At 51.7% G+C, this 11,380-nt stretch overlaps 5 protein-coding genes across 5 annotated transcripts; 2 read left to right on the plus strand and 3 right to left on the minus strand.

Moving 5' to 3' along the window:
• Positions 1-18: 18 nt before the first annotated feature.
• Positions 19-1,355, minus strand: STEHIDRAFT_149457 (uncharacterized protein). Its single transcript, XM_007308403.1, has 6 exons — positions 1,061-1,355; positions 936-957; positions 651-868; positions 541-589; positions 399-487; positions 19-312 (listed from the first exon to the last, which is right to left on the minus strand). The coding sequence occupies exons 3-6, from the start codon at positions 783-785 to the stop codon at positions 220-222; spliced, it is 366 nt and encodes a 121-aa protein (XP_007308465.1). The 5' UTR covers positions 786-868; positions 936-957; positions 1,061-1,355; the 3' UTR covers positions 19-219.
• Positions 1,356-3,512: 2,157 nt separating this feature from the next.
• Positions 3,513-4,725, minus strand: STEHIDRAFT_171280 (uncharacterized protein; the record flags this gene model as incomplete). Its single annotated transcript, XM_007308404.1, has 1 exon — positions 3,513-4,725. One exon carries the CDS (start codon positions 4,723-4,725, stop codon positions 3,721-3,723), a length of 1,005 nt encoding a protein of 334 aa, XP_007308466.1. The 3' UTR covers positions 3,513-3,720.
• A 227-nt stretch (positions 4,726-4,952) lies between these two features.
• On the minus strand, positions 4,953-7,801 carry STEHIDRAFT_84688 (P-loop containing nucleoside triphosphate hydrolase protein). The gene is made up of 4 exons (XM_007308405.1): positions 7,793-7,801; positions 7,603-7,728; positions 5,999-7,472; positions 4,953-5,930 (listed from the first exon to the last, which is right to left on the minus strand). Exons 3-4 carry the CDS (start codon positions 7,441-7,443, stop codon positions 5,030-5,032), a joined length of 2,346 nt encoding a protein of 781 aa, XP_007308467.1. The 5' UTR covers positions 7,444-7,472; positions 7,603-7,728; positions 7,793-7,801; the 3' UTR covers positions 4,953-5,029.
• Positions 7,802-7,998: 197 nt separating this feature from the next.
• On the plus strand, positions 7,999-9,051 carry STEHIDRAFT_124492 (uncharacterized protein). Its single transcript, XM_007308406.1, has 2 exons — positions 7,999-8,341; positions 8,413-9,051. Exons 1-2 carry the CDS (start codon positions 8,047-8,049, stop codon positions 8,442-8,444), a joined length of 327 nt encoding a protein of 108 aa, XP_007308468.1. The 5' UTR covers positions 7,999-8,046; the 3' UTR covers positions 8,445-9,051.
• A 1,056-nt stretch (positions 9,052-10,107) lies between these two features.
• STEHIDRAFT_160878 (uncharacterized protein) lies at positions 10,108-11,154 on the plus strand (the record flags this gene model as incomplete). The annotated part of the gene is made up of 5 exons (XM_007308407.1): positions 10,108-10,221; positions 10,280-10,464; positions 10,555-10,939; positions 11,027-11,054; positions 11,123-11,154. 5 exons carry the CDS (start codon positions 10,108-10,110, stop codon positions 11,152-11,154), a joined length of 744 nt encoding a protein of 247 aa, XP_007308469.1.
• Positions 11,155-11,380: the final 226 nt, after the last annotated feature.

Below are 11,380 nucleotides of genomic sequence, written 5' to 3' on the forward strand. Positions count from 1 at the left end.
AGCTAGTAGGTGTAGATGCAATTTAGTACAAGGCGTGTGGTTAAGACCAGGCTTCACACAGCGGCCAAGTCGTGTATGGAGATACATTAGCACTGCAGGCGACAAATACAACAGCTGACGGCCCCTCGTGCGTGTGGATTGACCGCCCCGTCCAAGAAAATGATATAATGAAGTCAATCGTTCGTGGTGATACCCCCTCATCTCATCCCGAAGTCATCTTCATGCTTTAAAGAAATCCCACCATTTCCTCCCTGTATTCCTTGCGCTCGCGCCACCGCTGGGTAGCCATTCGTCCGCGGGAGGTATCACGACCTGTGAAGAGGCAAGGAACGTATTTTGATTAGCTACTGTTCATTTTGCAAAGTCGAACGGAAACGGAGGTGGAAGAAGCGGCGTACTATAGGTGCCCATTTAGACTTCTTCAACTCTTTCTCGAGTAGTTGGAGGTTGTAGATGTTCGCTTTGAACGCAACGTCGAGGAAGTCACCTATACCTACGGTATGAGACTCAAAGCTAAGTAAGAGTGAACGATGGACATACCAAGAAACGGAACGATCCCAATGAATGCATCCGCAATCAAATACAAGACCTATACCAGCTGCGACCTTAGCCACCTCCACACCGCAAGATATCACGAGTAGGAGACGCACCATCATGCCTACGACGGAGAGAGGTATCCCAAATAACATGCTCAAGAGTACCTGGTACAGTCCCAAAAACGTTCCGAGAATATCACCAACTCCTGGGAGTATAGCACCGATGACGGAATCGAGACCGAATTGCATCTGAGACGGCACAGACTTGAGGACAGGAATGAACGGCGAGAGCCATTCGGAGGAAGCATCGAGTAGATATGCTGTTGTTCGGACTGTTTTGCGCACGGGTGTTCGGTGATCAGTAAATGAAAGAGTTTAAATGCTGAAAGCGATGCGTACTGTGGTTATAGAGCTTCTGAGCCTGAGTGCCAAAATCAGCGATGTCAGTGACACGTTCATTGAAAGAGAGTTAAATAGGTCACCTCTGCGGGCGACTGTGCTAATGGATGGAATAGATTCTTCACCTTAGCTCGTAGACTCACCAGGAAATCCCTGTGCAAAGAACATACGTTTCCGATAATTGCAGTACCACTGCGGCTTGAAGTTCGGTGGCGGACCTTCTCGAGCGCGAGTTCCGGTGCTGTTCATAGCGATTCAGCAATGTAGAAGAGAGCTTTGTCGATAGTATACGAGGTTAAAGGTGTCTACGTGGTCGTAGTCGAGAACAAGATGCAGAAACGTTGCAAGTCCACCTCCACACAAGCGCGTTGGCGAATACGACGCCATCTCAGAAATCCCAAAAATCTGAGATTGGCTGGGAAGGATGGTCTTCGCCGAGCGCAAAGGATATCGCCGGTCAGCGATGACCTCCGGTGGTCCTGGGAATTCCATCCTGTTGCGGTAATGGACACCGGAGGTCATCGCATGCCTTGCCGGTCAAACATGGACTCTTATGGTCATCGCTTCACCATCGTGGCCTAGTACGCTCACTGAAGCTCAAGGTAACACCAGAACCGTCTAAAAATGGACAGGGGAAAACATTGCACGACCACGAGAGGTCAGTTTCAAGACCTGTTGCCGGCCGTATCCCGTTCTTGTATTTGCATGCGATCTACTCATTTGTGGCCGCTCTTCGTGGCTACCGTTAGATATTCAATGGGAATGAAAAAGACTCTAGAATTTTAGTACAAGAAATTTTACATTGTGTGGCAGGGCACACAGCCTATCCCTGCGTCCTCCTACGGTGCAGAGTCGTAAAATGCAGCTGCTCGACGGCGTCGAAGATAGCTAACGTTCCCTGTGCCGGCGCTTCAGCCAATCGGAACAGTCGGAAAGTGATCCTGCCTCGGTCCGGCCTCGGTAAGTCTCAGCCCGTTCCAAGATTTCCGGATCTTGACCTCGTCCTCGATGCTCCGGGACGCGAGCGAGTATATATACTCGCGCTCTGCTCATCGACGTTCCCTTTGTATCTTCTCCAGGCCATCAGTCCTTTGTGGGTACTTGTTCTCTAGCTGTCATCCCTTGACTATAGGTTAGGGCCGGTCTCTCTCGGGTTCGTCTGTCTCTGGATTTCGTGACAATCTGTGTCAGTTGTGAGTTCTACTCTGGTCTTGTGTTATGGCTGCCTCTGTGTATCTGTCAGATCTGGTGCTTGCTCATGGTTTTTTGGCTGCTTCTCGGGTAATTTAAACTGTAGTGTAATAGTCCTGTACTAATTTTCTCTTAATACAATGTTTATTATCATCGTGACAGCCGAATGGGCCGTCAGCGTGAGCATTCAACAATTTGAGTGAATATCAAGATTTAATATTACTATGATTTGAGATGCTGTGCCACTACATAGAGAAATGGCCATTCATGGTCATCGATGGCCATGTAATTTCATTATGGTTTGCGTTGGCCATGCCCCAGCGAAATGGGCTGACATGGTCTTCCCTGGTCGGGCATCATCCGACGGGCAATGATGGACAAGACCAACGCATTCTGGTCGAACTTATACCTGGAAGGTTTACTTGACCTGGACCGACCTGCCAATGTCTTGGTTCACCGTTGCGGTGTGAGATGATGTTATATTTTTTCGCGGGATCTCTCATGATTGTGCTAGTTGTGCGGTGACCTTTCCTGTTCCGCTTTTCAGGATTTCCCTGATGGCGTGACGTCATTTCCAAGTAGACGCCCAATGTGCGCGGGACCAATAAGCGCCCACAACCTTCCTTTTCGAACCATCTGAATGTTTTCCGGCTTCAAGTTCCTGGAGAGGACTGCGACACAATGACGAACCCTCTTCCACAAGCAAACCATTATATACTCTTCTCAATATCATCGAAAACTGCACCAGACGCTCTTGTCATTCGCAAGGAAATCGAGACTTCTCTCTCTACATCTTTCGGTCTCACAGCGTCGAACATACACGTCGACGTCCTTTGGGTATCCGAGACGGGCGACAAAGCTGTTATTCGCACAGCTCCCCAGTGAGTTCATTCATCTTGCGTCCATATTCATGGTGCTCAACTGTTTTTTTTTTTGCAAAGTGATGCGGCAAAAGTGATGGCAGCCGTCGCCATCTCAAACTCGACCACGACGATGTCGGTTCTGAAAGAGTCGCCTTTTTTGCCCTCTCTTCTGGGCGATACATCGACCCTACCGTTCTAACGCCATATCAATTATCAAGCTTTCCGATATTCAGCAGAACCTAAGTTGGATGGTCCACTGTTCTCGGAGCGAGCATGACAGCTCTTTGTATCGACTTTTCTGCTTAACGAGTGGACCCTACTTTGGTTGCACTCCAATAAACTCGTATATATCCGTGATGCAACGGAATTCTTCCCTCTTTCCCGGTTATTGTCCGAATGTGATGAAGAGCTTCAGAGAGGTGAGTTGCGCACCAGTCTCCCGCAGGTAGCCCGAGTGGTGTTGACGATCGGTCGTTCAACCTGTCTTGCCTACAGCAGCCTCAGCACTATGACATTTATACGGCAGTTCAGGCGTTTGGTCTACTAAAGACATTGCTATGTAGTACAAATGTGCTATCAATTACGCTATGAGTATAGTCCTTGCGTATATAAACTTCCAATACTACTGGGCAAGAAGATCAAGAAAGTCGCTTCGAAAGAGTAGGAGCAGTAGTAATAAGTACTGTATCTCGTCCGGTCATCTACCTCGCCTCGCCGTCTCAAAACAGCTCTCAAATTCTCTCCAACTCGGTCCAAAGACGCCCGATTTCCTCCATGGTCTTTCCCATCACTTCCCACCTCTTCGTTACCAGTCGTCTGTGGTCGTTCACGTGGTTCCACAGGCTTGTTTTCCTGAACTCCGCCATCTTCGCCACGTCCATCAACCTGCTGATCTCCTTCATGTTCTCCGTCGCATTTTGAACCAGTTCCCTTCCCTTCCTCGCCTCATGACTATGAGTATTTTGGTCCCGTCGATACTTGATATCATCCAGGATCTTTTCCTCCATCCCATACACCTTCTTTTCTATTTCCTTCGCCTTTCCACTCGCTTCTTCAGATTCCTTCTTCGCCGCTTCCGCCATTCCTTCCAGCCTCTTCACGGTCTCCTGAATCTGTTCTGCTTCTCCGTTCAACTGCTTTATATACGCTCTCTTCTTGTCGATCTGCGTGCGCTTCATGTTCCTCAAGTTCGACACGTCGACGCCTGTGTCTCCAGTAACAACGAATGGGAATGGCGCTGGTGCAACCGCCACCGGATGAACCGGAGGAGCTGCCAGTATTTTCGGCAAGCTCGCTCTGGAGACATTTTCGGCTTTGGAAGTGGGAGCTTGGCAGCCCACGAATGGTTCTACGACTGGAGTTCGTTCGCGTCGCGGCGCGGCGGTGTTACTGGTAGTAGCCCGAGCCCGGGTGACCTGAGCTTTCTTGATCTGACGACGAAGATATTCACGTCGCTCCCCTCGACTCGTCTGATACTTTATGGGACGTGGTGTGTTCGATTTTCGTTTGTGCGTAGATGCCGTCGCTCGCGCACTCGATGCGCCAGATTTTGCTTCACTAGCGAGCGGTTGGAGTTGTTCGCGAGGCTCAGGGCTGATAGTTCGAAACCGAGCGGTGCGAGTGGAAGAGGATCCTCGGGGAGTCGCTAGTATGCGCGAAGGGAGGGTGGACGTCGATGATGCATCAGAAGAATAATCGGGATTTCCGTTTCCTGAGGTCGAATGCCAGTTCAGCATTCTTTGTGTTTTTGTGTCGTCGTGGTAGGAAGGAGGAGGCGCGACGACTGGAATTTTGCTGGTCTGAGCGCCCATCTGTCTGAGGACGTAAGTTCTGTGTTCGTTTTCGTACGGACGACTGTCAAATTTGCCGTCGGCGTGATCGACGGCGACGCCACCGTTGTGGCGTTGGTGCGACTTACTCGTATGGCAGAGATGCGATAGTCTATGATTATGCAGGTATACAGAGCAATATAGGATACTTTAGTGTAAATATACATCGCGACGAGCGCCCCCAGTGACCCCTGCCCACAAAGCACGCATCCTAGTGCAAATGCCCTGCCACATTAGGCCTCATATGCGACTGCCTCTTCATTTCATGCATCGCCCTCGGGGGACCTTTCTTCCCCTTCCCACCACCAGCCCGCTTCATATTCTTCGCCCTCAAACAGAAATCCATCGCCTTCTCCGTTGCGAACCTCAACTGCTCCGCCTGGTGGTTCGAGAAGAACGCAAGCGAGCGATGCATATGCAGCCAGCTGTAAGCCACCAACACCTTATGCAAGCTCTCCAGCTCGATCAAGTGCTGCTGCCACCCGGTCTTCATGGTTATCTCCTCCTTTATCTTCCCTTCTGGGTCCTCCATGGCCTCCAAGACCTGATTAAGAAGCGCAAGGATACGTTGGGCATGAGGATCCGTCTCGAGTAATCTTCGGAGGTCGACTTTGGCCTGATCACGGTACGTCGCGTATATAGAACCCAGGATATCGCGCGTCACGGCATCTTGAAACGGGAACGGGCACAGCGACAACATCTGGCGTTCCGAGATCGGGAGATCCTTCGCGATACTATCCACGAATTCGACGAGGTTCGTGCTCTTATCGTTCGCGTCCATCATCTCGAAACAGGTCGGTACGACGGAAGCGTAGATGAGGGCTTCGCGGGCGGTGGAGAGCGTCGTTCCCGGAGGAAGTGCAGCCATGACGCCTTCGAAAACGCCTACGAGCCAGCCGACGCGGGCGTATCTGAGAGGAACGGATGGTGCGTTGATGGCCTCTCGAAGGAGGGGGAGGTCCGCTGGATGAAGGGTTGTGGCGATTCCGCTGGCTTCCATGCCGAAGCGGCCGGCGCGACCTGCGATTTGTTTGGTTTGTGAGGTAGACAGTCGCGTCTCCTTTTCGCCGTCGAATTTGGCCATGGAAGAGATGATGACGCGGCGAATTTTGCTGTAGAGTGAACACAGGTCAGTCCACGATCCTACAGGCTAGAAAGAGCCGGGATTGAGAAAACGTACAGGTTCAAACCCATACCGATAGCGTCACTTCCGATGAGAACGCCAATTTCGCTGTCCGGATCGTTGAACTGCCTCGCTTGCTCGTTCCTCATCTCAGGCGGCAACCTCCCATACGCCACAGCACACTTCAACCCCGTCTTCTTCTCCACCGCATCCTTCAACTGGAAGATCTTCGACCTCGAAAACGTAACGATACAATCCCCCTTCGTGACCTTCGTCAAATCTCCCTCCAAGCTCTTCTCCGCAACCTCCAACGGCGAGAGCCGCTCATACCGATTAACGATCAGCTCGTCGCCCGTCATCTTCGCCAACGCCTCGATAATCGGCACAGCCGTATCCTCGCCACAGAGATGCAACTCGGATGCCGCGGTCCCAAGAACGGCAGCAGTCCAAGAATGTCCCCGCTCAGAGTCGGTGATCATCTGAATCTCGTCAATAACGACGACGTCGTACCGTTTCGAGGTGGCGATCATCTCGATCGTGCAGGCATACAGATTCGCGTTCGGGATGAGCTTCACGTCCTCGCCTGTGATCATACTGCACGGTCTGATATATCGTGGATCTCCGACTTTACGAATGGCGGGTTTCGTCTCGCCGGCGGGGATGTCGAGGTTGGACGTATCGTCTGCGAGTTCTGGTTGGGCTTCGGGGTCGATTCCGGCGGGGACGATTTGGCCTGTATTCAGACGTTCGTAGATCTCGTGTGCTAGGAGACGCAGGGGACCGGCGTAGGCTCCGACGGGTGCGGCGGCGAGAGCTCGAAGGGCGCGGTATGTCTTTCCGCTATTCGTAGGACCGACATGCATGATAATTTTCCGCCGCATGACCCTCGCCTCTGGGAAAGAGTCGGCAACGGTAGTAAAATCGACTGCTCTGTGGAGTTTGCTGATCAAGTCGCGCGTGCCCGACGATGAGAGGGATTGGATGAACTCTGCGCGGTGCGGTCGGGCGGCCCAGGAGTAGAAGAGTGTCGTCAGAGTTCGGTCGAGTTGAAATAGGTGTCGTTGTGGGGAAGAGAGGTCAGTGGCGATCCGTGCGACCTCTGCTGGGCCGTAGTGTTCATTGTTCCGGAATGCCTCTCCGGAATTGACGTCCATCGCAAATGCTTTGAGAAGCTTAGGCAGGTATTGTGGTTCTATTCCAAAGCGAATGAGCCGTTTCCTGACGACGGGGCGGTCCATCCATGCTGTGACGCGGGATTTGAGCAGAGGGAAGACATCGTCGGGTGTGACTTCGGCTCTTGTTGGCTCCGCTGCTATTCCAAGAGCGTTATGCGTCGCATGATGAGTTGGAGGAGAATGGTGATGTTGTTGGTTGTGGTCGGTAAAAGGCAGCTGCCGTGGGCGATGTGGCGTTGTCACCTGTGTGGCATAACGGGCAATGTGCGTGGTTCGACGGGTGATACGGCGAGCAGAGGTGGAAGCGAGTGATGAAAGTCGTTGCATACGGCAGTGAAATGTTGCTTAATCGCGGTCTGTGATGCGATAAGTTAGATTGGGACGTCGGAAATTCGAAGGCGATACACGGAACAAGCGACCGGTTGGTGGACTGTGGTATAGGGCGAAGTAGACGTCTCGTGAGGGATTGTATCATGCGCTACTCACCTAGCTACTTCACCTAGCTCCTCTTCCGCTGAAATAGCGATAAGTCAGGGAGTTGTGGCCTGAATATATTTGTCCGAATGTATCAGGATGGTAGAGTCTACTACCGCCACACGACGATTCAGACGCCTTGGCAGATTGTGAAATAAGACTAAGTCAGCATGAGGTACGAACAAAACGAAAGCGAGCGCACCTATATCCCTACAAATGGTCCCAGTCCTGAACCGAAGAAATGTAGAATGAAGTTGAGCGTCACGCGTAAGTGGAAATTCTCGACAAGTCGCGATCGGAAAACGCGCGAAGGTCTGTTTGTACTTGTTAGGATTGAAAGCCTCTGCCTTCCTTTCCTGGCTTTTCTGTCTTCGCGTACGGCTTCCCAAAGCCCACCGCGACAAGCAGCCAGCACTCTCCCTTGCGAGAGCAACATATCCACCCATGTACCCCACCATGTCGGTGTTGGGTGCCTTACCCTCCCGTCTTGCTGCCCTTACACGACTTCGCAGCCAAGTCTTCCAAACATCCTACAACCCCTCCAGCATGCGAACCGGTGCGAAGTACCTCAAACGTCGTCTTCGTGGACCCTCCATGCTCGAATACTACCCAGAACAACCCGATATCGCCGCTCTTATAAGGCAGTTCCCTGACGAGGGTTTGAGGAATACAGCAGAGGAGACGAGGTTGCAGGATATCATTGACAAGAAGGCTAGAGGGAAAGGGACACCGAAGAAGGCGAAGACGAAGGGTGAGTCTTTCATCATGGTTTATTCCCTTGCTCAAGTAATGTGGTCGCTGACATGTCACTTATCTCTTCAGCGGACTCGCGTCGGTCAGCGAAGAAGCGGTAGATGCTTGTTCGTTGTCAGTCTGCTTTTGTGTTGTATCATATATCACTCGGCGCTTTCGCCTCGTCGTAATCGCTTTTGCTTTGCTGGATTTTCTTCTCTCGCTGCGAGAGCACACGTGCGAAGCGTTTTTATTTCTAATCAAGTCAGGTATCCTCGTCACTGTCAATATCGCGGATACCGTCCGTCATCTCAACCTCATCATTCTCCTTCATCGCACTCCCCATCATTCCACTTCCGATTCCACCCGCTGTCAAACTCGAGTACGCATCAACATCTCCCTGGCCCATCTCTTCCACTTCCAGCTCCCTCAACGTCCTCTCGAACAACCTCTCAAACCTCTCCCTCAGCCCTCGGCTCTCCAAAATATCCACATAATCTGACGCGCTGCCTTCACCGAGCACCTCCTGATCTCCCAGCTCTTCTATCCCCGAATCTTCTTTGGGTGACAGCCCTTCCAACCACTCATCAATCCTTGCTGCGCCTGTGATCAACAAACTCTTCAATCTCGTCTTCTCCGTCTGCGTCAACACCTTCGACTTCTCTCTCTCACTCTTATTCTCCGGCCCTTTTCGTTCTTCACCACGACGACTTCTCCCCTCCTCGTTATCCCCACCAACCCCTCCAGCCCGAATCCCACTCGACCCCGACCCATCCAAAATCGCAGCCTCCCAAGGCACGCCCCTCAACACTCCCTCCCACCCGACATCCAAAACCCTCAACCACTCCAATAAACCATCTAGATCCTCTACCCGGGGCTTGTAACCTACGATCGCAGTCATGACGTCGCCCGTGAGTCTTAGGAGGAATGTCGTCCGGAGGGAGATGGCGGATGGTTTGAGGGGTGGGATTTGGAGGATTAGAGAGAGGATGGGGGTGGCGAGGGAGAGGTAGGAGGGGAGAGTTTGGAGTGGGGAGGTCGGGTCGGAGCTGGAGGGGTTGGAAAGTGATCGTCAGTTCTGAAGCTCCCCTTTGCATGTTCTTCGTTGCATGGAAATAAAGGGGGGATAGATCGACGCGACGAGAGTAGGGAAAGAAGCATACCGTTTCTTGAAACCCCTCATCAACTCCATGAACCGCTCCTCCAAATAATCCACGAGTCTTCGTTCTTGTCTGACCGTCAATGCATTTCGCTGCGGTCTTTCCTCGATGCTCATTTTGTCTAAATTTGTCGAGATTATAGCTTCGCCGTCGTTTGATGACGCTCTGCCCTGTGGTGGGATGAATCCTCCGTCTGCTGACATGATGGCTGTTGTTGGTTCGTATGCTAGATGGCACAGGCTCTGGTTGGATGTGTGTTGGGAGATAAATGGAACAAAATGCTTGTGTATTTGGCTCTGGTAGTTGGAAGGCAGGATCTGGTGGCGGTCAGGAGCAGGTGGCAACTTGCAAGTTCGAGTGGAAGTGAGCTCAAGCGCCCGTTCCGGGTGTTCGGCGCCGGTTCGGCGCCTAGTGCCATGATTGTGGCCCAATAGCTCAGATTTGGCTCAGATGGCATTTCTTCGCAATCTCTCTGATTAAGTACCACGATAGGCTTTGGCTCCCACAGTCACAGTAGTCACACCTTTACTGGAGCAGACCGCAGAGCTATGGCGACAGGAAGACCACGAGGCCGGATTTCAACCTTATAAAAATCGACACTCACGAACGCCGCCACCGTAATTCCATGTCCTCCAACATGGGAGCCACACCAACCCCAGCGTCTGCTCAGCCCCCGTCCAGCACTTCAGCTGTCGACGTCAGAGACGATCTCTTCTATATTGAGACGGTGGTTTTCAAGGTCAGTATGCATGCGAACCACTCTTAACTTTGGGAACAATGTACGATAACTCATACAGGTCGAAAACGTACTGTTCCGCGTCCCTCGACACGGTCTCGAAACCGAGGACAGTGTGTTTACTGCGATGTTTCGGTCTGCTCACGTTGGCAGTGAGGCAGAGGGCTCAGATGATGCACATCCGATTATCTTACCTCAGATCACCGCGTTCGACTTCCGTAGCCTTCTGAAGGCCACTTATCCAAAGTAAGTCCGTTTGGCGTGATTTCTTGCTGGGAACACTCGATCCTTCTCAAGCTTGGCTGCTACTGAATAAGAAAATCTTCCCATTTTCAGGTTTAGCCTCCGGCATACGACGATGACCTATGGAGAGTGGAAATCCGTTCTCGTACTCTCGGACATGTGGACATTGGGAGCCACGAAGAAGAGAGCTATCAGCACGCTGGATAAACTGCTGGACCCCGCTAGTCCTATCGAGAAAATAATGCTCGGTAAGAGGCATAGAGTTCCAAAATGGATGGTGGATGGTTACGAAACATTTGGTAAGCGTCAAGAACGACTTACCAGAGAAGAAAGGGAGAGGTTGGGGGATGAAACCTCCTGGAAAATTGTCGATCTCCGTGAATGTGCTTGGGCATGGCAGAGAGAGCATCCGTCTAACGATGGAAGACCACGCGTCAATCCAGCATTCGGAGGATTTAACACAATCACACAGCCAGTAGTAAGTGCACGGAAGGAATACGACTTCCGATCAAAAATACGGGAGATATTCGCAGATGAGCTCCATGAAAGCGAATAATAACGGCAGGCTCGTCCCGAAGACATCATCTTTAAGAGTATGTACGCTCGCCTTGACTTCTCGCATTCGGATGGCATTACTAACTCTTAGCGCACTTGGGCCCAGAGAAAATGTGGGAGGCAGGGGAGGGGGAATAATGGTTTCCAGAGATTTCCTGCGGCTACATTTCTATGTGAATGCAGTTCATGTTGGTCACGACGAGTGCCCTTACCAAACCAAGCGTGTGTACAACCGACAGAAGAGGAGTCCTTCGGAATGCTGACACGGTCGAACAGTGTGAATACGATATACGGGCGTTTTGGGGGATCGTAAACACACGACTCAGTTTGGGCCTGCGTCGGAATGATTTGTATGGGTTGGCAC

This window comes from Stereum hirsutum, assembly GCF_000264905.1.
Source record: "Stereum hirsutum FP-91666 SS1 unplaced genomic scaffold STEHIscaffold_15, whole genome shotgun sequence".
Classification (NCBI taxonomy): Eukaryota; Fungi; Basidiomycota; class Agaricomycetes; order Russulales; family Stereaceae; genus Stereum; species Stereum hirsutum.

Coding starts and splice junctions, on each gene's coding strand:
- STEHIDRAFT_149457 (XM_007308403.1), bottom strand. CDS start 785: ATGCAATTCGGTCTCGATTCCGTCATCGGTGCTATACTCCCAGGAGTT. Junction 488..540: donor TGGGATCGTTCCGTTTCTTG/GTATGTCCATCG, acceptor CCGTAGGTATAG/GTGACTTCCTCGACGTTGCG. Junction 313..398: donor AGTCTAAATGGGCACCTATA/GTACGCCGCTTC, acceptor GCCTCTTCACAG/GTCGTGATACCTCCCGCGGA.
- STEHIDRAFT_84688 (XM_007308405.1), bottom strand. CDS start 7,443: ATGCAACGACTTTCATCACTCGCTTCCACCTCTGCTCGCCGTATCACC. Junction 5,931..5,998: donor ATCGGTATGGGTTTGAACCT/GTACGTTTTCTC, acceptor TTCACTCTACAG/CAAAATTCGCCGCGTCATCA.
- STEHIDRAFT_124492 (XM_007308406.1), top strand. CDS start 8,047: ATGTCGGTGTTGGGTGCCTTACCCTCCCGTCTTGCTGCCCTTACACGA. Junction 8,342..8,412: donor GAAGAAGGCGAAGACGAAGG/GTGAGTCTTTCA, acceptor TTATCTCTTCAG/CGGACTCGCGTCGGTCAGCG.